The sequence below is a fragment of the Strigops habroptila genome, chromosome 12 (assembly GCF_004027225.2).
Source record: "Strigops habroptila isolate Jane chromosome 12, bStrHab1.2.pri, whole genome shotgun sequence".
NCBI classification, from domain to species: domain Eukaryota; kingdom Metazoa; phylum Chordata; class Aves; order Psittaciformes; family Psittacidae; genus Strigops; species Strigops habroptila.
This window is the reverse complement of record NC_044288.2, coordinates 21,315,760-21,343,325: the sequence shown is the minus strand read 5'-3', so window position 1 is coordinate 21,343,325 and position 27,566 is coordinate 21,315,760. Positions and strand designations below refer to the sequence as shown.

At 42.8% G+C, this 27,566-nt stretch overlaps 1 protein-coding gene across 10 annotated transcripts in view; it reads right to left on the bottom strand.

Annotated features, from left to right (window-relative positions):
• Positions 1-27,566, bottom strand: part of LOC115615650 (protocadherin alpha-C2-like) — a 151,610-nt gene that overhangs the window by 52,748 nt on the left and 71,296 nt on the right. For 2 of the 10 annotated variants that reach the window (XM_030504056.1, XM_030504060.1), the window contains exon 1: positions 20,483-23,056. The exons of the other annotated variants lie outside the window; for them this stretch is intronic. In XM_030504056.1, the coding sequence (XP_030359916.1) occupies positions 20,483-22,897 (2,415 nt within the window). In that variant the 5' untranslated portion in view covers positions 22,898-23,056. Of the gene's footprint in view, positions 1-20,482; positions 23,057-27,566 lie in introns of those variants that run through there. 10 annotated transcript variants of the gene reach the window in all.

The window sequence follows — 27,566 nt, the reverse complement described above, 5'->3', positions numbered from 1 at the left end:
CAAATCATCACCTCTACCTCCGGCTGTTGCGCTTGGACACAAATCCCATGCTTTCTGCAGCCAGAGGCGCAAGCGACCACTACGGTACCATCTCCAAGCCAGAGTAGCCAGAACTGTTGAGATATCATGTAAGTTCCTTGCTGCAGAATGGATGACCCTCCAAAGGAACAATGGAAGTGTGGCTCTGGGCTTCCAGAGCTCACCAAAACAAACCCAGGTAGGGCACAGGATGTATTCAGCATACATCTGCCATGACAGAAAAGCCAGACATGGTGTGGAGTGAACCTCTGCGGCCTTTCAGAGCATTCTCAGGATTAGCCATTGTTCAGACTTGAAGTTCTCTACATCGGGGAAGGAGGAAACTTCACCCCAACCATAAATGATGGAGGAAAATCTCCATCACAGAATCTACCCAGCTTTTAGCACAAATGGGAAAGACTTTGCTCAGCAACATAGCCAAATACTTAACAACCCTCTACTCTTACCACCCTTGCCACTGCACTTTCAGTTGCAGGTCTTTGCCTACAGTTCCGATACACATACCACAATCCCAATTATACTGACAGAAAATGAAAACCCTTCAACTATTTTAAAGAGCAGCTGAGAGCCACAAAGGAGGAAGGAGTGGATTGGAGCACAGGCCCCATAAAAAACACTGAGGCTGTGAGGATCTTTTTATGAGACCAGTATGCTGTTCCAGGGCTTTCTGTATTTCACGTGTCTGCACAGGAATGGCTGAGCAGTGAAAATAGGGCAGGAAAATATTTTGGTTTGTTTGCTAATTCTCAGCAGGCATTTCTGTGCTTAGAAGATTTTTTCCTCAAATCCTATTTAAAAAGGAAAAATCCATCTGCCCAAACTGTGCTGTGCTTGGACTATTTTTAACCTATAACTACATATACATATGATGGGCAAAATGTTAATACTGCAGATTCTGCTGATATTACCTGAACTCAGAACAAGTCCCATTGATTTTCCTACTCAGCAGAACAAGGAACAGCATTTGACCCTGACTCACACTCTCTGTCAACGATTTTGTTATATATTTGTGTTTCTCTTCAGGGTTCTGGCACTCAGTAGGAGCCCACACCCTCCTTGACCCCAACGCTCTCCTAAGTAGACATGCAAAAGCTTGTTCTTTTTTTCTCTGTTGACTTGTAATCTATGTTCCAGCCATTTTATGCCCTTTTGTGTACTTCTACAATATCAGTCCTGTTTTCCCTTTAATAAGGTTATCAAAACAGCACTGAGAATTGGATTCTAACTGTGCACTTACAAGTAGTACCTGGTAACATGCCAAAACACTGTCTGCCAACTCTATGCAAACACCCAGCAACAATTTTGCTTTCTCACTGCTTGTGACTACTTTATCAATAGTTTGAGTTCTTTACCGTAACTAATCTGTCAGTTCTGTAATCCATGATATGAATGTGTGTGCACATGTGAAAGCACACAAAGAAAATACAAAATAGGAATTAACAGGAAAAGCATGCATTAATTGCTGTAGAGCACCCTATATGGGGCTTTAATCCAAGTGAATGAAGAGGAACAAAATGACCTAAAATAAGGTGTTGAGAAGATGGAGAAGTGGAGCCTTAAAATGTACAGCTGATGAATGTAAGAGAACTGTGAAATTAAAGAATTTTACCTAATACTGATAAAGGGGTGAGACAAAATAATGACACAAAAGACCCCAAACAGCACCCATTCCTAAAGGGAATCAAGTGCAAGTCTCAGACCAGTCTACTGTCAGCAGTGAATGAGAACATATGAGCTGTGATAGCCAGTGTCCTTTGTCTTCTGCATTGTATACAAGTGACCCTGGTCACCAGTGACTATCAGGCAGATGAGCTGATGCTTGTATATGGGTGTGAGTGAGCAAAATCTGTAAGAGAATGAGTGACAGTGGGAAACTAGAGATTTTGCAGAAGAAAATGACTTTTCCTTTCCACAGGATCTTGCATTCAGTTCTGTTATACTAATTTCCTAATGACAATTCTAGATTCTTCTGTATGAGACAGTATTTGTACAGAGGTCAGAGCCTGAGAGGGTAAGGGTTCAGTCAGAAAGGATCAGACATAGCAATAGCCAGAAGATGCTGTGAGGAACCAATTAAAAACAAAACCAGACAACGCTACAGGGAAGGACCCAGAGAAGAACAAGAAATAATAACTTTTGCAACCAGGCGAGACTTTAAGAAAGGGTTGAAGGCACAGCTGTCTTAACTCTTTGCTTCAGGTGCACTTCCCCCCCTACATACGGATATGAGCACCAGCTTCTGCATCCTTCTTTATGGTTCCTTACAGCCTCTAGCACTCACTGTTGCTATTGCTACTGGAGAAGAGGACTAGCTCTAGGTAGTAGCTGGAGGGGCTGCAAGGAGTAAAGCAGGAGGGAGATGAGATGGAAGCAGTCATCAGCATCTTTCAGATCACTGTCTGGATGGGAACAGAAGCAGAGAATGAAGCAGTGGTAAACAGACCTTAGAATATACAGGAACTGTAAAGTCACATGCAGTATTAGAACAGGATTTGGCACCATGGCATGATAGCAATCCTGTGTCGCACAGGCTGATGGGCACACCTCTGGGTGAAACAGTGCTCAAGTCGTTAAGAAGACGAGAAAAAGCCACTGGTCACAGCTGCCTGGTTCTGGGCCTGTATGCCCAGCTTCAGCGCTACTGAGATACCTCTGTTCAGATTCACCAGTGCAACAAGTTCACCCTGATTTACAGCATGTAAGAGCATCTGAGAGCACTTGAAAGGGAAAGCAAAGAAAAGGGGAGATGCAATGTATGTGGTGGAGCAGATTTTGACCAGAAGCCCAGAGGAACGCCTGAGAAGCAATAGCTCTCACGCAGTAACAAGAAGGGGATGGGTGGGGGGAAAGTCCCCTGGAGCTGAGTTAGGGTTTTTGATAATGGGGCAAGACAAAAGCGAGGTGGTGACAGCAGCAGCTTGCCATAAAAGCAAGAAGTCAAGAGACCTTGGTTGTCTCCACTATTGCACCAAGGGCTTCATGATTTTTGGCAAGTATCTTAATTGGTTCCTAAAATGTCAGCAATATCTGGGCTGAAATGGCCACTGCAAGGTTTAAAGCACTTCAGTAAAGGATAATTGAATATTCTCAAGGAAGAAGATACATATGTATAATTTATTATTTGTAATGGGTGCTGAAGGGAGAGAAATGCTTGGCTTTTTTGAAGTATACATTAAGCAAATCTCTTTTCAAACTTATCTTCAGAATTCTTAAAACCTCAGCAACACAAAATATTTATGTTTTGAATTTAGTAAGAGTTCAATATTTCTTTCCTGGAGCACAAGAGTTCTTACTGAATATGTCAGTGGTTGACCTAATACAATATTCTTTTAAAAGCCGGACTGTATCCTAGTTAGTACTGTATTATTAATGCAGATTTACCTTATGCATTTTGCATGGATCATATATGTAGCAAACTCATTCTTTGGCACTCAAGGAAACCCACATTGTATATACCTGTTCCTGCAACAGCACACAATGGTTCTGTGATGCAGAGGGCAGGATATCCTGCCTGGTCCTCAGCTGCTCTTCCAGAAGGGCACAGATCTCCCCCAGGTCATATCTGCCAACCTTACAGAGATACATCTGTTAGCTCCGGTATAGCTCAAATGACACTGCACTTCTAGCTTTTAAGAACTCAGCTGAGCTCAGAGTATTTCTTCCATCCTTGAACAGAGAAACCACAGCAGGACATGTTAGACTGAGTGATAAGCAGTGATGATGATATCAAATGTACCCACTGAAATCAATCCTCACTCCTTGTACTAACCAAAACATTGTCCTCCACAACCAGATAGATTTGCAGTATCTCATTATGATTCTTCTCATTTGACACTCTTTTTAAGCTCTCCTGTTTGGAGACAGATATCAGGATTCAGCATTTGAAATACAAACTACTACTGGCCACATGGCTAGGAAAAAGTTAAAATAATACCCCGCAGCAGCACCGGTGTTCCTCCTGGGTTTCTTTATCATACAGAACAGTGGCAGAAGGCACAAAGTTTAGAGGCTTTCAAGTCCAGTCCACTAAGGCGGCAGCCATATCCCCCAAAACCATTACTACAGTGGCTGGGGAGGCATTTCTGTGGAAACAGGCTCAGTCTCCAGCCAACAAAGTCAAGGTTCATGAGATCAAAAAAGGCAGCCTGGTTCTGTGTCCTTGAAAGGACGCAAAAGACTGAGTCTGGTCCCTCTCTCAGGGGTTGATATATTTTAAATCAGAGTACAATCTGAAAATATTTCTAGGATTAGGAACTAGATCTCAGGAGAAGGTGAGGAAAGAGGGACAAGCACTGGGGAGAACAAAATGAATGCAGAAAGAGCCAGAAACAGGTTTCGAAAGACAGGAAGGCACAACCCAATCAGTATTCCTGTTCTATGGGCAATTGGTCCTGCAACCACAACACTATAGTTATCTTCCTGCCATACATCCACTAGGAGCAATCTTGACATTGTATTTTCATCAAAGACTTTCAGTTCTTTTTAGTCCTTCATTCAAGAATTCTAGCACATAAACCCACCCACAATGGGAACTCTGCCAAATGTCAATATTGCTGACTTATTTTCTGGGGTTTATACTGCTGCAATACAACAGCCTTTACAGTTATCAGTCTTGCTAGAACCTCTCTGAAACAAAGCATCTTCAGGTAAAAGTATTAAAAGAAAGAAGCTATTAGATTTCTGAGCTATAAAACATTTTATCATCTTCCATTGTAATATTTCTGTTTAATTACTATAGTGTTGCATCATGCAATTACTTAAGCTGCTTATTTATTCTCCTCTTTGATACTTCTGGCTTGTTCTGGCTTCTCTATTCTTAGTTTCTTACATTCCTTTAGTATGTTTTTAGTGATACTGTGAAATTAGTGCCCCACATGAAGCTTCATATGACCTATTTGTTCAAGAAGTAATGTTGCATTTTCTACTGATGGACCCCCACTATGTGGCAACTGCCTCTCCAGACTTGCAGGCCTCTAAAGTTCTGAGCCAAATTTCCTCTTAAAACAGATTAAAAAGAAGTCCTTGTCCAGCCAAAAAGACATATCCAGTCATTGGAAGACACAAATAGAGGGCAATGGTATGGTAAATATTCAGTTAATCTAATTAAATATTCATTACACCACTGTCCTCCATTTGTATTTTCGTAAGGATTGGATTTTTGGTGAGCAACTGGTCTAAAATTCAAGCACTAGAGTGTTAAGACTGGAGGAAAAGGTTGGTCCTTTCAATTCCATCTCCTGAGATACCAGGTACCACTTTGTACAACACCTTTGTACACCACCTCCTACCGAATTCAAGTCTTAAAAGCTGGTAGGTGCTGAACCCCAGTGGAAGGCTCTAATTATGATCCTTCTCTTACCAGTGTACGTGTAGCATGGCTATTTATGCCCATTTGTAGTTAAGAAGCACTGCTTTTTCTCATAAATAGCTAAAGGAGTTTCTCTTAGACAATAAAACGCTTCTTGCTAAACATTCCAAGCCCTTCTAGTTCATTCTCATTTGACAGACACTTCTTTCCTCAGTCATGCATACAATCCTTTGGAACATCTCTTACAATTTCTGGTTGTCCTATTTGAATATGGGTGGCAAAAATCAGAATTTGCCATTCCATGTTGTCAGTACTCCCCCAAAACCACTACAACTACCTTGACTAATGCACTCTCTGATCATTTTCTTATTGATGGAGACATATGGGCAGCTTGAGTGATGCTGTAATCTATGTGTTATTCTCCTCAGTCACAGCCCATTTATGAAACCTCACTTGTATTAAAATAAACTATTTTAGTGCTACCCCAAAATTTTATTGCATTTTGTTAAGGGATATCAGGACCTCACCTGCTTGACTGCTGGAACCCAGCCCAATGCCTTGGGAAACAGGGTCTCTTGGGAACCTGGGAAACTTGGGAAACTGAGATACAGCTGCTGCTCTCACATTTGCAGGTTCAACCAGTAGCAAAGCTGAGCATGTACCCCAGAGATACAGGCGGACACGCACATATACACTGACACAGCTGGTCACACCAACTGCCACAGCCGAAGTGCTGCCTTCAACACCACCCACATACACAACTCACATAAGGCACAGGCACAGACAGCGAAGTTCCTTTCTCTTCAGCTGGCAGACAGGAGGGCACTTGTGGAAGTGCACACCCATACACACACCACTCTCTGGATTCACAGCTTTCTGGGATGGCACATTCATGGATCCCTCAAGTACTGCTATAGCCCCTCAAACCAATGCTACTAGAACCTCAGGTTTACCTCCTCACCAGTTGCAAAGGCCCAGTTTGCCTGCAATTTCTTGATAGCCCATCGGTTAATGGGACTCACTAGATTTGTTTCTGTTATTACCTTTGTTATGCTGATTGGTCAGGTTTTATGCCTCCATATGCTTGCTTTTCACCTTTTTCTCATCATCCTAATCTGGCAAGGTCCTTAGTCACATAATCATACTGGAAAAAATAAACATTCTTATACTCCACATCTCTTTACCAATCAGAATTACTGACCAAATCTGTTCTTACCAGTATCTCCCTTATTTGTCCACCAGGTTTGCCTCTGTATGTTTTTGTTATGGTTCCTTTGACCAGCTACCTTTAAAAGAGCAGACACTCTCCTTCCACATACCCTTCCCACATTTCACTTGAACCCTCAGACCGTGTACTCCTTCCTCTATGACATTCCAGCCTTCCTCTATAGCAACTGCATCTTTTGCATTTCTGTATTGAACAAACCATATTTTTACTTGTTCTGTTGTGAACTTTCATAACAATCTGCTTCAGAAAAATCCTTCTGGATAGTTTTTCCTCTAGTACAAGTCTCTGGCATTTAAAGTCAGTTATTTATTTCTCTGTTAATCATCATCAGCTCTAGCTTCTCCAATATTTTCCCATGTGGCACTTGATGCTCTTCACTGATGTCCGTAATAAACAGCCCTTCTTCTAAAGTTCACACTACTGTAGTCAGACAATGAAACCTTCATAAAGCCTCCTTCCTTCCACTCCATAAGATGACTACATATATATATAACAACTTTCCAAATACACATGCTACTTTTGATTTGATGAAACTTTTAATGTAACTTGTTATGGGATTTGGATTCCTATGTGTAAATTTTAACTTTTTTCCACTTGTTCCACATCTTTCTTTTCTCCCTTCAGTAGTTTCTTTGTTGGCATCTCCAAGTCACCTCCCAGCTTTCTCTCTTCCTCCTGCCAGTTCTCATCCATCTTCCCTGAAACATGCAATATACACCAACACTTAGCTTATATTTAGTACTTCATTTTGGAACATCCCAAAGTACTTCACAAAGGAGCAGTCAGCACAACTGGCATAAATTTACAGCTGGAAAATGACTCACAACAGCAAAAGGACATGTCAAGACCATGCAGGAGAACCAAGAATAGATCCTGTCTGTCTCCAAAGCCCACTTCAGTGCTCTGCTCATGGGATCACTTGGTTTCCACCTGTGCAATGCATTTCTACACCTTTTCTGATGAAATTAGAGATCCTCCCCTTCCCTGCACCCTGTTTCTTTCTGGGCATTGAGGTGGGGTTTTTTTGCTTTTGGTCTTCCTGTTCTGAGCACCAGCCCCAACTTTTGTCTGGGTCACAATCATACAACCACAATTAAAGAAAGGTCCTGTCAGCCCTTGGCTGAAGCAGGGCTCGATGCTGGCAAGACTTGGAGCTGAGCTTTCCAGCCTTTGCAAGTATCTACACCAAGTACAGCGAACAAGAATTTCTCAAAAGCTTGTAACTCAGCCAACCTTAACAGACCTTAACGGCTATCAAACATGACACAAAGCCCACTTCATAACAGATAGCAAGTCCTTTCTCCAAAATATACTCCAGCAAGACTTTTAAAGGGAAGATGAGACACATTTTTATTATAGGCGAAAAGAATATTTTTCACTACCCTCAGTCTGAGGAACGACCAAACTGTTCAGTGGAACTTGTCTAACAGGTAACCCCTGGCTCACACATACCAACACCCTGAGAGACTAGACGGGTTTTATACTGAATAGTTTCAGACCAGTTTTATAGTAACCAGTGGTATGAACACAGCCTGAAACACTGAAATGTTTTCATTCATTCAATAATGGATAGAGCTGGAAATATAGAAGCAAGATAACCAACTGCAATTGCTTTCATTAAACAGAAAAAAGGAACAATTTGAAAGTTGCTCATACTGCTAGAATTTCCTTCCATCAGTGATTGAGGTGACAGAGTTCTCTTTAGGTGGCACATTAACCTATCTTTTGGTTTAAACAACATATTATCCCCCATTTAAGCACTATAGAAGCAAATTCAGTTTGAACACCAGATGCTACTATACACAGTAATATATATACCATCTAGTTTCTCTGTGTATTTTGAAAAACGTTTTTTTTCTGAACAATTAATAATGTCATGCATTTTTAATGTAACAAATGACTCAACGCTATTTATAATAGTAAATAAAAAGTGTCTTTCAGGCAGAATGCTTTTATATATAAAATTCTCCCAGCTTGATTGGAAGCAGACTGGGCTTGAGCATTAGCAGAAGCCAAGCATACACTTGGAACAGTCTAACTGTAGAGCATCAAGGCTGATAAAATGGATAGTTCTTTGTGGAGACAGCTGGAAGCCCTTGGAATAGAGATAAAATATATTATGAGACAATGTAATCTACATTTGTTTGGGATTTTTAATGTGTTTTAAATGGCCACAAGTTGTGGAGATTTTCCAGAGTGCACATGAAAAAGGCTATGCCAAGACTACGATTTATCTAGTGTCAATATGGGAGGTTTGTGGGTTTTTTGTGGGTTTTGTTTGTGTTTTGTTTGGTTTTTTGTTTGGTGTTTTTTTTTTTTTTTTTTTTTACAAATGAGAAAAAATTTGGCAATGTTTTCACAGGAAAAGACAACCAACCAAATAAAAAGCCACACACTACAAAATTACAGCTCTTGCAACAACATTCTTCTGCTACTTCTATTTTAACGTGACATCTATTCTACAGAATCAGTAGGGGGGAATAGAGACATTTAAAGGCATCTTTGGCTATTTTGATGTTTTAGACTGCCATTGGATGAATCCAAAACTCCCTAAAATCCCCCAAGTCCAGAAGTAACTGCTATCTCATTAAACAAACGACCATCTCCCCTCTGTACTGGCAGAATAGCACCAACGGTAGTCCTGAAAATCTGCAAGTGGTCTAATCTTGAATACAGTGTAAAAGTTAAATTTCTCCATGAGCCTTAAAATAGCGTAATCTCAGGTAAGAACCCCCTGGGAGGGGGGGATAATAAGGCTGTGAAGTGTGGTGAAATCTGGTTGCATGTTTGTTTCTTCCCCAATGTATAATTTGCACTACTGACCACAAAATTGCTAAAAGCACAATGAATGAATAAATTCTGATAAAATCTGTTTTAATCTTGACTGCAAGTAGGTAAGTAAGCATTCAAAAGGCTATTACAAAGGAAATTTACGGATGGCATTATCATTTCATATTTTAAAGGAAATGATTTATGAATTATTCCAAAAACCTCCTTGCTGTCTGGCAGAAGGGAAAGGGAATGAAAACTCCTTACAGGACTTCAGTTTGGAAGGATTGCTGCAGCTGCCACCATCACAGGTAGTTAGCTTTCAGCTGGTATCAGTGATACAGCACAGGCACAGGTCTAGGCTCATTTTAGAATCATAGAATCATAGAATACTTAGGGTTGGAAAGGACCTTAAGATCATCTAGTTCCAACCCCCCTGCCATGGGCAGGGACACCTCGCACTAAACCGGGTCACCCAAGACTCCATCCAACCTGGCCTTGAAAACTGCCAGGGATGGAGCATTCACAACTTCCTTGGGCAACCCACTCCAGCGCCTCACCACCCTCACAGGAAAGAACTTCTTCCTTATAGCTAACCCAAACTTCACCTGTTAAAGTTTGAACCCATTACCCCTTGTACTATCATTACAGTCCCTGACGAAGAGTCCCTCCTCAACATCCTTGTAGACCCAAACCGATCTTACTCTTCCTCAGTTATGGTTGTTCCTGTCCCTGAATATATAATTGGGATTGATACTTTAAAGGGACTGACTTTAAATCTTCCTCATGGTTTATACCTATTTGGAAGGTTTTTTGAAGTATTAACAATGATTTCCAGTAAACTGAATTTTACATTAAATCAGAATGATACTTAATCTAAGTGCACTAGAAAAACAAACCAAAACACTTCTTTTATTCTTTTATCTTACTGATATTTTTAAGGTAGCAGGTACCTCTACCCCATTAATTTGTCTGCTTCTTTAACAGATTCCTTTCAAATCAAATATGTAGCAGATTAAATTATTCAGTATGTACCATACATGAAACTGACATTTCCTTTAATCAACTTCCTGATGACAGCCATCATTGCTTCTGTCAAACAGTGAACCAGACTACAATGATTTTGTATAATCCTTTCATCAAATTTGCTGGAGGACTAGAGTTACCAACAGGTTTGAGACAGTAACAGAACCTGGGAATTCCACAGCAGAGAGTAAGATCTCCTTGCAAAAGGTAATATATGAGCTACAGATTCTTACATAGTATACCACAAACTAACAGCTGCAGTAAAGCCACAGCTTCCCCCTGAATCATGACACTACAACCATGGAGTACCTCTCCTCTTTCCTGTTTACAGTTATCCTAGAACACTGAGTGCACATGATCAGCAAGCTGTTTTCACTCTGTCACCAGGCTCATCATTTATATAGTACTGTTTTACCTAGGAGCTCTCATTTTATAAGGGGGGAGAGAGAGACTAAAATAAGTTTTCTTAGTTATATGTAGCTGAGGATAAAGGTAAGATCTAGGCTTCCTGTAGAAGATGAATTATTAGCATAAATGCTTTCTAGAAAAGGAAAATAGCTATTCTATTGGAAAAAGAGATTCTCTCAGAAGAGAACTCAACTACAATTAAAAGTGCAAAACTGATTTCAGATGCCAAAATTATCCCCAAAGCTAGGTATGTGTGGTTTCAATCTCCTGTTTGTGTGGTAAGGCAGAGCTTCCTAAACTTGTATTACTTGGGTGGGATCATCACTGTAGTTACAGCTGGAGACAGCTGGGTACAACCCAGCATTAGGATCCACAGCAGGGGATGACACCAGCTGTGCATCTGACAAGGAAGGAATCCAGATGTTTTGGCATGATTTTCATATCTTTCACAGTGGGATTTGAGAACCTTTTGGGAAATGTACAGTAGTTTCGGAACCCCCGTAAACACTTCAGTATAGCTTTTGAAAATGGAATGAAGCATTTCGGTTTTGGAAAGATTAGAACAACTTTTAAACATTTACATTTGGCCACATTTCAAAGGAAAAAAATTAGGTTGGAAAGGACCTCAGAAGGTCTCTACTTCAACCTCCTATTCAAAGGAAGGAAGGTTAAACTGACAGGTGGATTAGGTTGCTCAGGACCACTGTCCAGCCAAGTTTTGCGTATTTCCAAGGATGGAGATCCCGACACCTCTCTGGGTCCTGTCCCTGGGTTGCAACTTTCCTTGCTGCAATTTGTAACAACTTCCTCTCTTCCTCTCACTGCAATGTCCATTATTAAGTGGAAAACTACTGCTAATTCCCCTGTCCAGGCTATTTGGGTTTTGTTTTCGGTTGGGTTTTTTGGTTTTGTGGGGGTTTTTGGGGGAAGGATGGGGTGGTTGTTTTTTGGTTGGTTGTTTGGCTTGTTTGTATTTTTCCTATCAAGTTTAACTAATATTGGCTGTTTTCCAAGTTTTCCAGGAACCTAAATTACCTATATTGAAGAACATTGGCCCCATATCCTAGATGATAATACAAACAACACAAAACTTGGTGATGAACTATTAATTCATACAATGGTGACTTACAGCTCAAGGGCTTGATGGTTCAATTTAGATTTTATCCAAAACTATCTGGGTCCAATCTGAGCAGCTTGAATGAAGAATAGCTTTTTCATGAAACGTAACATTGAGATAGTAAAAAGACTCACCACATTAAGAGCTCCAGAATAATAATATTTTTCAGTGCAGATTTGTATTCTACAGCTAGATTCTGACCACAAACTGGCATCTTTCCATGTGCTGCATTAGCTCAGGTTAATTTTTCTTGTAGTGTTTCAAATAAGGTTAGATGCATTAAAGAGATTGAATGCCTTATAGAGAAGCATGACGTTGTAAAAGAGAAGACAGGAACTTCCTAATTCTAATCCCTAGACAAATATATAAGAAGATTAAAACAAAGATGAAAGTGCAAATAGCAGTCCTAAACCAACAACCCAAAATCCTTTGAACCTATTCCAGCTGGCAACTCAGATTAGACAAGTCATTTGCTAAGGTGATTTTACTTTGCCAGCCCAAAAACGGCAAGAGAAGGTGCCAGTTTTATCTCCTCTGACTGGAAGGAAGAAATCACTTCCTTTTTCCACCAGGTATCCTTCCTAACAATGTTGTATTGAAAACAAATAGCTTTAGAGTTCAATTATCTTCAGGGTATTCATGATTGCTGAACCAAAAAAACCCACCCACCTCCCCCCTCCCCCAAAACACATGAATACAAAAAAAAACCCCAAACACGACAACAAAAAGCCCCCAAAAAGTGAAGGAATCACTTGAAGGAATAAAGGGATATACATATATAGACAACAGAATTGATATTGGCTATACTCCATGAGACTAAGATTCTACAAGGGAGAAAACAGAGTCAACAGAAGAAAACAGGTTCACAACATCACATTTTAATGATTCCTGAAATATTATAAATATTCTTATTATGTAAATCTATTGGAGATATATAGCAGGCTGACATATAGAGCAGAATTATGATTGTTTGAATAAATTTGGCTACTAATTTTTTGGTTTTCTTTTTTAGGGACTGGGGGTGTGAAGAGTACAGGAAGAATGGGATTCTAGCTACAAATCCAAAAACACACACACAAAAAAAAGCCTCAAACACCTCAGCCTGCACTGTTGCAGGGGTTTTGGTTTTTACAATATAAGTCAGTCCTATTTCAGCACCTTTAGCATTCTTGTGCTCTCTGCAACACCTATGCTCTTTTACAAGATTTAGTCACTGAACGTTCAAGTTATCAACGAGTCTGAGCAGTGCTTTCATTGGAGTTTATCAGTATTCCTAAATTTCCCATTTTCTACCAGAAAAAGCCCTCCTTGAGTTCTGCAGTTCTTTTAGGCCTAGCCAAATGCCAAATCTTCTGAGTTCTTGGTATCTCTGGTATCTTAAAACAAGTGAAAATGAAAAACCCAGAAAAGGTCTCCCTGAGAAAACATGTAATTGAAAGTTTAGGTTGTTATTTCGGTTTGGGTTTTTTTTTTGGGGGGGAGAGGTGAGGGGATGTTTTTGCTCCAAAAAGATTCCCTGAAGTACATACAAAAAAACCCCCAAACCCTCAAAGTCTATGGAGTGTGATGTTTCAGATAGAAATTCCTTAGCACCACAGATCTTACAGATAGATCATCCTCTCATAGAGTACCAACTTGCTAAAAACTGCCCTAACAGCTATCGAAAATAAACTCCCAAGACAGATAGCAAACAGCTATGTAGTTCAAAAGATGAAGAGACCATTCAGCTGTAAAACTTCCTTGCTCAGCTCCTGTCCCCTACAAGGGAATTGAAAAAGGTTAAGGAACAACAGCACAGAACTTTTTGAACCGTCTCAGCTTTTGTGAACGAACATCATAAACTTTGATTTTTGCAGACCAGTCATGCAAAGATGTTTGACAAGGCAGCTTGTACAGAATAAGAAAGAAATTAAAAGCCACTAAATGTGGTGTCAGGACCCATCAGGCTGGGACAAGCCCAGAGGGAGATGGAAGAACTAACAGACCAAAATATAAAAACCAAACCTTTAAAGAAGAAAGAAACCAAAGAACAAAAATGTGTAAATTTTCCTTAGAACAACTGCTCAAGGATTAGAGACTACTGACCTCTGATTTATTTCTTAATGTACCTTCTTTATCTGATATTTAATTTCCACTTGCCCTATTTGTCAAATTGCTTTCATTCTCCAAATACCTCTGATAACATCAAATCTTTAAGCTGTTGCCCTACCCTTTTCTTTGCCTTACAAATCTGAACTGAATATCTGAATTCTCTTTTCCATTCCCTTTTCAGTTCTGGTGTTGGACTTTGTTGCTATTCTTTTGATTAATTGTGACTTTAAAAGTCCACAGCAAGTCACACTTTTGGCAGAATTCCTTTTGTTACACTGAAACAAGTCCACTGTAATCCTCAAAATACATAGCATGAGTGCAGTTATATGGGGCCATACTAGAAATCTCGGAGCCTCTCTCCAACAGAACACAATGCAGAGACCAACAGTACAAAAACATGGCACACATTTGACCAATCATCCCCTTGAGACACCATCTCATCTTATGACAATAAATCTATATTTTCCTCTATTTTCAATATCTTGAGTGTGATGTTGACTATGTGACAAATTACTCTGAGGGAACAGAAATTGCTTTCACCAAGGCAGAATTAAAATGCTGGGAGTTCAGCATCCTCAAATCCCCACTAGCTGATTTCCATTACAGATTCTTAAAAGAACTGACAAATGGAAGTGTAGGATTTAGGAGGGTTTGTTTTGTTTTTAAAGATAAACCAGTCAAGGCTGGAGCAGAATAATCAGATTGGAGAAAAGCAACTGCAGTGCCAGTAATTTAGGTTGGTAAAATCCAGCTTGTGTGACCACAAGCCCACTACCCTGCCTGTTTAGATAAAAAAATTGCAGGAAGGAATAAATAATATATGAAAGTACACAGAAAAGGAAGGAAAATTCTCATAGATATATCGAAGACAACTATTTGCTAGACTGGTCTTCAATTCTCTTCACTGAAAACACAAACTGAAATTCATCTATTCTGATTTCAGTAAAACATTCTATACAACGCTACATTGAAAAGTTTAACAATGGCATGAGAAGTTGGGCTATTCTAATGACAGCTGGGGAAGACAACCATATGACATCACTCACTGCTGGAACAACTTCACACTTGTCACAGAAATGGATGATGTCCAATTACCCAAAGTACAGACTCCCATAAGGTACTACTTATATCAACTAGTTCCAGTTATTTAAAAATTGTGTGTCTAGTCTCAGCAGTGTTTTTAGACTGTCTAAACTCTCAAGTCTAACCAAGCTGAACAGGATGAGTTTCTCTCAGCAGGTAGTTATGACTTTTTAACATCTAAGGTTCAAACCTCGAGATGGGTGGACGGGTGGGTGAAGTTAGGCAGAACCACCATCTTGGCAACCAACCTTCCCTCATCCACCTCTACCCCAAAGGAGTTCTGCAATAATACTTACATGACTGATCAATGTATTGCAACTATGGAGAAAGTAACTGTCATCCCAAGAAGTATTCGCTATCCCCTGGTCAGGGAAGTATTCCTATCACTGTGTAGGAGGCCCTTTGTCTGAAATATTATATATAATTCTGGTAATATTTTTGCAAGAAATACATATCCACAAAGAACAGATGCAGAGAAGGGATAGTAGCCTGATCAGACAAGTGTAGAGGTGACTGTAGAAAAAAAAGACTGAAAGAGATACACTTGTTTAGCTCAGTCAAACAAAGCCTAAGAAAAGATGTGGCTGCTCTCTAAACTATGAGGAAGAAAAAGCCCCAAAGAGGGAAAAGAACTATGTATCCTAAAAGGACACTGCTGTCACAAGAACAAATGCCAGAAGAGGGTTTCAAAGCCTTAGAGGAATAACTTTCCAATAGGAATAATGGGCACAACTTAATGAATTTTTAAATTAAAATTGATATTTTTACAAAGAGAATTTGAATCTTTGAATTTGAAGATTTAAGATTAAATGGAGGCTGATATAAGAAAGGACTGGACTTTATCCAAATTGTGTTTTCTTGTTCTATGCTTTCATACAAGAATTACCACTCACATCTACCCTTCCTCGGCGCAGGTCACAATCCAATCTCATCCTCCCCATCATTGCCTTACGCATCTCCAAATGCAGCCACATTACTCTTCACATCCCCTCAAGTCTTTTGTCTCAAGCTACTCCTCTGTAACTCTCCCTTCCACTACCTCTAAAAATACTACTCCAAGGCAGACATCACACAAGCAAAGTTTCAGCCCAGGCATTTGGAGCTTTTCCTGGACCCAGTGTTCTTCTGTTGAACACCGGAGCTTCATCTTTCTTTGCAAAAGGTAATTGGAGTGGTCAGAAAGAGGGAAATCTACAGCAGTTTTCCTTGCTGAATTTATTTTGATCACTCCTTCCAGGATTTTCTTGGTCTGACCCCAAGAATAACTTCTGCAGCCAAGAAATCTGCCTATACAACAATTCTTACCATGTACACATAAGACTCCTGGTCCTAGGCAGGTTGTTAGCAGCACAGACAGAAAAAATTAGGAAGGTGTTTCACCCTTACATTTCGCTGTGTTAGGGGGCATGCTCTCAACAGAACAAGACACAGGGAGGGCTTATTCACATGGCTGGTCTTTACTTCTGCGAGTAAGACACCGATGCTTAGCCTGCAGCAGTTCAACCTAGATTGCATGCCACTGTCTCAATGCAAGTGCATTCATTTTTGTCACTGAAAAAGCATGCCACGTTGCGCAAAATTATTCCACTCCTATTACAGTTTAGCAAGAAATATTCTCCATTGCTAGGTTTGTGTCTATTTTTGGACATAACCCAAATGTTGAATGTCAAGTCACAGAGAGGTCACTACACTCTGAATGTAGAAACACCTTAAAGGCCTTTTGTGTAGCACAATGGACAACACAAGCAAATGAAAGAACTGTAACAATACATGGCCACATCATGACCCTAGAAATACTCAGCTCTACGACCTCAGAAATACTCAGTGAACTACTGCTTACTTTAGTAACCCTACTAGTGTTTTTGTCTCTAACAAAGCACAGTAGTAGAGCACTGTAACATGCTACTCACTTATCTGTCACTTGTGCTGCATTACAGAAAGACATAGCAACATACTGAGATACAATTACAGTTTACTATACTGCTATTATGGCCATACATAACTATTTTTAGCTCTATCCTAAATGGAAGATGTAAAAGCACAAAAGGGTCTCATGCGTCTACACATGTAAAAATCATTCAAGCCTATCATTTAATTCAGTAGCAAAAGTTAACCTAAATTTTGAAAATACATTTAATTTCTGGAATTTCAATTAACTTTTGATATACATAAACTTTTTTATCTTTCAGGTACTAAAAACTGTAATCTCCTCCCAGTTAAAAAAATAGTAACAATCAGAGATCATAGAATCATAGAATAGTTAGGGTTGGAAAGGACCTTAAGATCATCTAGTTCCAAGCCCCCTGCCATGGGCAGGGACACCTCACACTAGACCGTGTCACCCAAGGTTCTGTCCAACCTGGCCTTGAACACTGACAGGGATGGAGCATTCACCACTTCTCTGGCCAATCTGTGCCAGGGTCTCACCACCCTCACAGTAAAGAGCTTCCATATTTAAGTTCTGTTAAAAGTGTAATTTTGGAGTAATTTCCAGTGCCTTAAATTACAACTATGGGGGTGCTCCCAGTGCTTTTTAAATACTCGATGCTTTATTTTTGTTACGTTTATATTCTTAGGGAGGAATACAATGAACCCTGGTCAGAAGTTCCATGGGTCACTTATGTTTGTATTTTTAATTCCAAATGAGTCGGTCTGAAAGCACCTAAAGACAAAATTCAGTCAACATCCAAACTTACATTTTTTACTGAAATTCCTATTGGTAAATGCTGAAAAATTATAACTCTGATTTTAATATGAGTAAAAATATTCCTAATAAAGTGACAGTGATCTTTCTGCACAGCAAGCATGTTTAAGTCCACAGGGATTTGGATGAAGGAACACTTTTCAAGAACAAGTGACAGTTCTCTTTCTCACCTCAGATGACTGGAAACTATTTTCCAAGCATCTCTAACATAATTATACTTTCTTTTAAATCTTTATGAATCTAAAGCATGTACAGACATGAAAGTGCAAAAACTGCAGCTTCTGCCTACTCCTGATTATTTGAATACTACTGCCTTTTTAATAACTTGAAAATTTTGCTAGAAATATGCAAATGGTATATATACACATATACACACATGTGTGTTGATTTTCCAGTATACTAGCCATGGAAATCATCAGCATAAAATTAATAATAACTGGCATCATTTTGTTTCTAAGGGTAGATGCGTTTTCACAGTCTCTGCCTCTGCTCCTTTCCTCAGCTCAATTCATGAAGAGCCTTTGGGCTTTCCACATAGGCCACATCTGTGGTTACCCATCTCTGCATATTAGGAGCTAAGGAAATAAAATTGCCAATGATGACACCTGGGATTTATTTTGCCCATTATCAAAAGCTCCTATCTCATCTCATATTTCAAGGTTAAAAATTCACCCAAGTGATCAAAATACAGCAAGATGTGACAAGATACATTTTGGGTGTTCTCATTGCAGACAGCAGGGATACTTTTGCATTTTAATTATTATTCACTCCATTAATGTGTTGGTAACCTGAATTTCAAGATCTTGCTCAATACGAACACAGAAATTAGTTGTGCCAGGCTTTTTGTTTATATTAAATTAATATTACATATTCAAGTTTTGCAATTATTAACTACTTTCCAGCCAAGGATACACCCCCAAGACACTATCAGGGTTCTTGCAGACACCTCCAGAGTTAAGAGATTGCCAAAAAGGTTTTTAACTTCTCATTGCAAATACCCTAACTCAGCCTTTTTTCAGATCCTCAGAATAATCAATGATATTCCCAAAAGTACACTGATGCATTAGGCACAAATTCTTCTTTATATACTGCCAACTGTTATTTTCCTGGATGCTATAATTTCTCACTGAAAGACACTGATGCTTCTGTTTCTTCAAGATTTAGTTACTCCACACACATCCCTTTGCATAGTGAGAGACCCAGGATGCGCAACCCTCTACCACTATAGAGAACAGAATATAAAACTGATTATGACTTTGATTAAACACTAGGTAAACCATTATGAATAAATCATATCATAAATATTTGAGAAAAGATCTTTCCTTGTCAGTAGGATTTATGCGGAAAAAGTATTCACTCATTTTGTGAAGGAGAGGGGAAACAACCAAAACCAAAAACCTGCAACCCACAAACCTATTTCACAGTGCCAACAGATAAATAAAAGAAAGCAAGATAAATCGATTGCATAGTTAAAAGCAAATCAGGAACCTTTTCTTGAACAAAGGAACGCTTACTAAAAATCACTACTTGGAAATTCAAGGCTTATAAAATGAAGTGCTATATATCTGAGTACGTATTTGATTATCTAAAGAAGTTGCTGAACCTACCCTTACATCAGGGTTCAGAAAGAGGCTGGCCATTTACATGTATTTAAAGGTACAATAATGATTTCAAAAACGAAAACAAACATAACCGTTACAGACTTAGAACAACCTCTAATAATTGCAAACTAGGATAAAAACAACCGCACAAAGCAGATTACACCACGTCTGTCTAAACATGGGTTCATACATTTTCCTTAGAAACATTTGGAGTAGCTCTTACCACAGAGTACTGGCCTGGACGGAGCCAACAGTGGTTAGTTGCTGTTACACACACCAAGAAAATTTGACAGTCTGCAGGCAAAACATCTTAAAATTTGACAACAGTATAAAGACAACTCACAGCACCTACTAAAATGCAATTGGTGTTATTTTGCATATAACAAAACTGAATCTTGGACAAGTGATACAGCAACACCCAACAGATCAGACCTGCAGACGTATCCCACCTTGTAGCCCTACACTGTAATCAAAGGAAGATATTTTCTCCTGGAAAGTCACCCATTCACACTACTGAGAAGAAACCAGAGGCTCACAAGAGTATTCTTTCAGATATACAAAACCTGTGGATTGCTTGGGAAGGGAGATGAACACTACAAACTACGTGTCCTAAAGAGGTGCTGGATATTGATTTCCTGCTATTCTACCATTGGGCATTGTAAACCAGCATCCTGGCTCAGCAAACTACTCACCCCTCAATGAAAAAATATCAGGAATCACAGGCTCCATACAGTGTAGATCAGAAGAACACATAAATTAGAAACTAGCATGGACCTTTATCACGCCCCTACATAGCTATCTGAAGACAACAGCTCAGTATTTAAGGTACTGCAAGGTATTTAGTTTTCACTTACATCTTCTTTACCTTCAGTTATGTCTGAATGTGGGGCAAAAAGATCTCTTTTGTCATCCAATGACCATATTTCACCCAAAGACATTTTGGCTTTAGGGAAGTTATAAGAGGAACTGAAGTTTCTTCCAGGTGCCATGAAACGACACTTGCTCTCCTGCAAATACCCTCAGTACCTTCTTCTGCACTGAGAGCAACCCAGTGTAGGTGCAAGGCCACATGACTGGGAGAAAAAAGGGGAAAGGAAGAAGTACTTACCATGAGGACAGCACTCAACCGATCACTTTGGACCTTCTGCACTTGGATGCAGGGTCCTGGCACTTGTAACCTTGAACTGCTGGGAATGTTCCCAGCACCACCATTTGGGATGCTGCCGTTACTAAGCCCAAGACCCACAGATGCCCTGTACAGGTAGGTATGAGTCAGTTTACCCACACCAGTGACCTCCAACACATCTGGTGGGAGATGGGAACTAGGAAGCATGCGTATGCTATAGCAATACTTTTCATACTCATCAGCTGGGCAGCAGCAGCCAGTGCAGCAGCAAGTCTGGCAGCGGCACAGCCACACAATGGCAAGAAAGAGGAGGAATGCCGCAAAGATGAAGGAGACACAGGCAAGGGAAACAATCAAGTAGATGTTTGTAGCACTGAGCAGTGGTGGTGGCTCCCCATTGTCATCAAAATCTGGCAGTGCCTGGGGCAGGGTGTCAGCCAGCAGGATGCCCACAGTCACAGTAGAGGAGAGTGGTGGATCCCCATGATCCCGCACCACCACAACCACCTTATGCTTGAGAAAGTCAGTGGACCGCAAGGAGCGTGTGGTGCGCAGCTCACCAGAGTGTGGTGCCAAGTGGAACAGGGTGGAGTCAGAGGAGTGGGCAATGTGATAGGAAAGCCAGGCATTCTGCGCATTGTCTTCATCATCAGCTACCACTTTGGTCACCAAGTAATCCTCATCAGCCAGGCGGGGCACAACTTCCACTGCTATTGAACCATTCTGGCTGGTGGGGTACAGGATGGCTGGGGCATTGTCATTCTGGTCTGAGATGTAAACATGCACAGTTATGGCAGCACTCAAGGGTGGTGACCCATTGTCCTTGGCTTCCACTTGGAAAAAGAAGCTCCTAAGCTGCTCAAAGTCAAAGGCACGTTTTGCATAGATGCTCCCGTTGGCCAAGCTCACAGACAAAAAGCTGGCCAGGGCACTGCCTGCAACTGTGGAATTCCTGAGTACATAAGTGACTCGTCCGTTCTCGCCCATATCAGGGTCAGATGCTGAGACCTGGCAGAGAAAAGCACCAAGTGGATTGTTCTCCTCCACAAACACATCAAATGTGTCAGCACTGAAGACAGGGGGGTTATCATTCACATCAGAAATCTGCACCCAAAGGGTCTTCTGAGTGGTGATGGGTGGTGAGCCCAAGTCTGCGGCAGTGATAGTGATGTTGTACCCACTGATCAGCTCTCGATCCAGCAGCTCACTGGTGACCAGGCTGTAGTAGTTTTCAAGGGAAGGTTTTAACTGGAAGGGAAGGTTATCAGGGATCTGGCAGGTTACTTTCCCATTCTCTCCAGGATCCTTATCCAAAATACTCAGCAGAGCTATCACTGTGCCAGGAACAGCATCCTCAGGAATGGGATTGGAAAGGGATGTAACTGTTATCTCTGGGCCATGATTGTTCACATCAGTGATCTCCACCAGCAGCTTAGCTGTGCTGGACATGCCAAACGCCCCATTATCCCTTGCCTCAATAAGCATCTCAAGGAGAGGTCTCTGAACAGCTAAAATGCCATTGACTGTCACCTCCCCACTGTGTGGGTGAATTACGAACATTCGCTGTAGATCAGCAGAAGTAGTATTGCTAAAGGAATACCTGATTTCTCCATTTGGACCTTCATCTAAGTCCGTGGCATGCACTTGGGCTACCAAAGTGCCACTGGGGGAGTTCTCCAAGATACTCGCCCTGTAGACTGAGTGCTCAAATTCTGGTGCGTTGTCATTGGTATCCAGCACTGTCACAATGACTGGGACATCACCAGACTTCGGAGGATTCCCACCGTCTTTGGCTGTAAGGACAAGTCTGTGAATGGCTTGCTGCTCCCTGTCTAAGGCTTTCTTCAGCACCAATTCAGGATATTTACTCCCATCCCCGCGTGTCTGCATTTCCAAATGGAAATGTTCATCAGGGCTCAGCGTGTAATTCTGGACACTGTTGGTACCTTCATCAAGATCTTGGGCATTGGGGAGTGTAAACCGTGCCCCGGGTGGCAGGAACTCAGGCACATTTATATGATGTTCACTTAAGGAAAAGCTAGGGGAGTTGTCATTTATGTCCAAGACTTTAAATTCCAACCTATAAAGCTCTAGAGGGTTTTCTAACACGAGTTCATAATTCAGAAGACAGGGAGACTTTAATTCACAAAGCTGCTCTCTGTCTATGGACTCGCTAACAGCCAAAGCTCCCGTGCTGGCATTTATATTAAAATATTGCTTACTTGAACCGGCGATCATGCGAAATTTCCGAGATAAAAGTGTAGCTGCATCTATTCCGAAATCCTTTGCTATGTTCCCAACAGACACTCCACGCTCTGTTTCCTCAGCGATGGAATACACTACTTGCCCGTTCGCGGTGCAGCAAATAAGGCAGAAAAGCATTAGATAGACCCGCATTCTTCCTCCCCGGCTCAGCTCCCCGCAGACCGGCACAGCAGGAACATCATCCAGAATTCAGCAAACACCCCAAGTTCCAAGCGCGAAGTGAACGGGCACCGGGGCGCACCAATGGCAAGGCGAGAAGTTCGCTGCAAGCGCGGGAGGCGCCCCGGCTCCGCGGCGGCTCCGCGGCAGCTCCGCGGTTCCCACCCTCCCCAAGCCGCCGGTTACCGTGAGGGCAAAGGCGGCAGCTCCGCTGCGCTGCGCCCGCCGCTCGCTGTGCCCGGCGCGGCAGCTCCGCGCGTCCCTTAGACGCCACCCAGAGGCCGCGGTGTCACCTGCGCCGCCGGGGCGGGGTGTGTGTGTGTTGGTCGAAGGGGGGGGTCTGCGCTCCCCCAGCCGTCGCTTCTCCCCCTCTCATTTTCTTCTTGCTTTTTAACGAGGAGATCCGAGGGGGCTCCGTGCCCCCTGAGTCCGCGCATGGATGTGTTTCCGTGAAGGAGAGATGCCCCCCCCGCGTCCTCCGTCCTCCTCTCCCTCCGCTCCTTGCGGGAGAAGCGGCGAGAGGGTGCGGGGCCGCACGCTGTCAGCGCACCGCGGTGGAAGAGAAACGCGTATGAGAAGTGACAGGCATCGGCTAAACACGGGGCAGCGCAGCCCAGGCAGGCTCCGGCTAGGCACAGCGTTTCCCAGAGGGGTTTTAAGAGCACAATTACAGGAGGCAGTCGGTTCTACCCCTGTGAAACTTATAAAAAAAGGGAAAAGGGTTGGACAAAAGAAAAAGTAAAAAGAAAGAGAGAAGGAAATAAAAAGGAAGAGAGAAGGAAAGGGGGAAAAAAAGCTTCTTTCCTGCTTCGTCTTCTGGACAAGGTAAATTAACACCGATTATTAGAGAGAGGGATCTCTCTTCCGACAGTCCCCAGTGGGGTGACTCAGCCACAGATGAACTCCCATCCAGCCCGCCAAAGCAGGATGGGGATGGCTCGGGTGGGCTGCTGCAGTGAAATTACTTGTAAAGAAGTAAATGTCGGCAGCAGAGAGATACTGGATTTAGGACATGCCCAGAACTGTGAGGAAAGATGATCTGATAGCACACAGAGACAGCAGATCACAACTGAAAAAAAATAAAATCAGATCTCTCTGCTCCCCTGACTTTTTGCACCACGGGCACAGTTTGCAAATGTGGTTGAGGGCAGAAAGCATTTCCAAATATCGTCCTGGAAAACCTTCCTGGAATGACCTTCAGCAGCAGTTTACACAGATGGTCCTCAAGCCCTGACAACCCCTGCAGTCTCCTCCACTTTCAGCTTCCTTCTGTGAGAGCTTGTTACCATGAGATCCTGATTGCTCAAAAGCAAGAGGCTATAAATGGGCGACAAGGACAAATCTCAACTCTTCTTGCATTCATTGTGTTTCTTTATGCAGCTGAGAATTTCCAGGCAAGTGAAAAAGAACATTTCAATTATACATAATATCAGGGCTTTTCAAAACAGGAGAGAATTGGGAGCACAGTCAGAAGTTGTACATTAAATAATAATACCAAAAAAATCAATACATCTGTTTACATCCTCACAACTCAGCAAAACCTCACGGTGAGGTTCCCATCCTACCTGCACCGGAGTGGGTCTTCATCAGTACCTGCAGATAGTATTACTTTTTCATTCCAGGCACCCCTGGCAGTACCTGAGTGTTGTATTTTACTTCTACTGTGTTGACGTTCCAATAGCTGTTAGAGCTACAGGAGCTGGGAGTGCACCCCCCTTAATTCACACACTACGTAAGCTTGTTCAGTGCACTGTTGTACACAATATACGTCAAGTATTTACTGTACATTTACTTTGGTGGGTTTTTACTCAATTGCTAACTGCAGAAATCCCCAATTCCCACCTAATCACCATAAAACCGTCATTCAGACTCCCCCGTCCCAAATTTGCCCTGGACTCCTCTTCTGCCAAGATACAATGTCATCTACAATATATGAAAGAGCTGCTAACGTTACTGCTCTGCGGTGATGCACAGTCATAAACACCCTGAACCAATGCAGTAACACCTATCAAAGCCACGGGAAAGACTGATGAATTTCCCTTAACATTGGCCTGCAGTGAAGATAAATCCACTCTCCTGGGAAGGCTGGGGCAGCTGGGTGTTGGTGCCCCAGGGACAAACACAGGTAAAACACACAACCTCTGCTCGCCCATCTGTTACTGGATTTGCAGTGAAGAAACCCAAGAATTCTGGGCCCAAGGTCTTCCTGTGGAACACATAAACCCTCTCAAAGGCAGATTTTCTATAAATCTTAGTATTGTAATAACAAGCTGTGGTTGTGCATTCCAGAGCCTGAAATACCAGCAGCGTTAGCAGAAACTGCTCAATGCTCGATGGCCAAAATAATCACACATTTGCCTCTTTCCAAGATCTACTCACGTTCTGAGAAGCATCTGGCAGCCTACACTAAATCTGTCTTTAATTCACTCCTTTACTACTCATTTAGCATCGAAATAACTTCTTCAGCCTTCTGCTACTTTTAATTTTGTAGCATTGCCTAATGCTTGTTTAGAGGGCTCTAAGGGAACATGCCATCGATTCTTTTTAAACGTTTTTAAACCTTACAAACCTGCTTTAGTATTTGGGCATTCCTTGTCCTGTTGTCTCAGTTCCTCCACTCTCACGCTTATTTGGCCGCCCTTCCACCTAATCCCTCTTTTCAGGCTCTCCAGTCTCAAAGTTTTCTCCATCTTAAGTCGCTTACCCTAATGACGTTATTTGCACATCAGTCACATTAAACACCATCAATGTAGACACTTCCCTTGTTATCACAGCTGATAATGGTTAAATCCCCTTATCTTTGATGTCACCTTTGCCTTCACTTTGCCATCTCCAAACCGCTTCCTATTCCCTTTCTAGGGCTTGACCCATTCTTAAGGCCGGTTTGAACCGAGAAATTCAACGCTTGGGCATGGGCCAGAGCTCTGAGGTCCCCCTCACCACCGCACAACCCTTCTCACGCCGTGCCGCTCCCAGAACACTTCTTCCACGCCCCTCCGCCCGACAATACTGCATTTACACCGCCTCAGAACCTCCCCGTGCTCTTCCTCCCGCCCCGTCTTATATTTTTAGCCTATCATTCCCTGGGATAATAATATGTAATAAGACGTCATGAGTCCGGCCGTGCACAGTGTGCTCAGAACAATGGCAGCAGGAAAAAGGGACTGTTAAGCCAACAAAGGAGGTGAGGGGAGGGAAGGCGAATAGAGCGACTAGTAAACCCGGGTTATCTTGGGGCTGCAGAGCACACAGCTGCAACACACGAAGGACCACGCGTGTTTGAAGGCGCCATTTCCGCGGAGGCGGTGCGGGCGCGGAGCGGAGCCCTCGGCGGCAGTTTGTAGGATACTTCCCTCTCGTAGAGGCGTGGAAAAATCCTAGGGCGCGCACTGGTGCTAAACTAGGACACAGAGCTTCAGCGGGAGACAGCAGGAGGGGCTGAATCCGCCCGGCAGAGCGACAACGGCGACAGCTGCCCTCGGACCCGCCAGGAGCCCCAGTCCTTATCTCCGCCTGGATGGACTCGTCCGCTGACGGGAGCCCGGCAGTAAACAGGACCTGCCTGCGGACGGAGGAAAGCGGAGCTCCTCTTTGGAACGAGGACAATTAGCCAGCGCGGAGCCGCGGACGGAGGTGGAAGATCCTCGCTACCGCTTTCCAGGAGGGCTCCCCCGGGCGGGGAGCAGCGCAGGGACGGCGGTGCCCCAAGCAGCCCGAAAAACTGTGCTCCTCCCTCTCGGGGTCCCGCCTGACAGGCAGCTCGCAACGCCTCCGTGAGAGCCGTCACCCGTGGGAGCGGAGCAGCTCCGCTGTTGCTCCAGAAGCTCCGACCGCCCCTCCGCGGGGATTGGCAGAGCGGGCGGCAATGTCAGGATGCCCTTCAACAAGCCACGGGAGCTCGCATCTCCTGCGTAGGGACAGTGGGAGACAAGATGACTAAAAGCAGCCCGGAAGAACAATCTCGTCCACAGAGGATTTCTAGAGTTCAGCGAAGCCCACGAAAATCCTCATTACCCACATCGTGCCACAGGAATACGGACCCAGAACGTGCCACTGAGTATGTCGCAGGCAAGAACTCGTCTCCTGAAAGCGAGGGCACACATCGGTCTATGTACTCCCAGTGAGAACCCACCGGGCTTGAAGGAAGCTGCCGCGGGGGAAGACAGCAGAGACAGCGGGCTCGGGGGACCAGACTCGCTCGTGCTCCGGAGCAGCTCCGAGCCGAACATCCGACGTCTCCAGCAGCTTCTCCGAGCATCTCCCTGCCTGTAAATCCCCCAGTTACGAGGCTGCAATACAGCCACCGGCCACCTCAGCGGGGTGGGCGCTGTAGCCGCCGCTCCGCTCCCGGAGCTCCCGCGGAAGCGCTGCCCAGCGGCCGCCCGCACGTTACGCCGACAGCAGAGCTGTTCACCAGCGTCATCCTCCAAACCAACATGGGGAGGGATGAGATGAGAGCCTGGGCTTTCAGCGACCGAAAAACCCTGCGCGAACTCAGTATCTTCTATTCAAGGCACTGACTGAATATTCTAGCGCCTTCTGTTAACGATTCCTGCCCAGACCACGCCAAGAAGTAAATGCATGCACGAGCTTCGTTTCTAAAGTCAAGATTGCTTTATGTTTCTGAAAGAAACATGAAAAT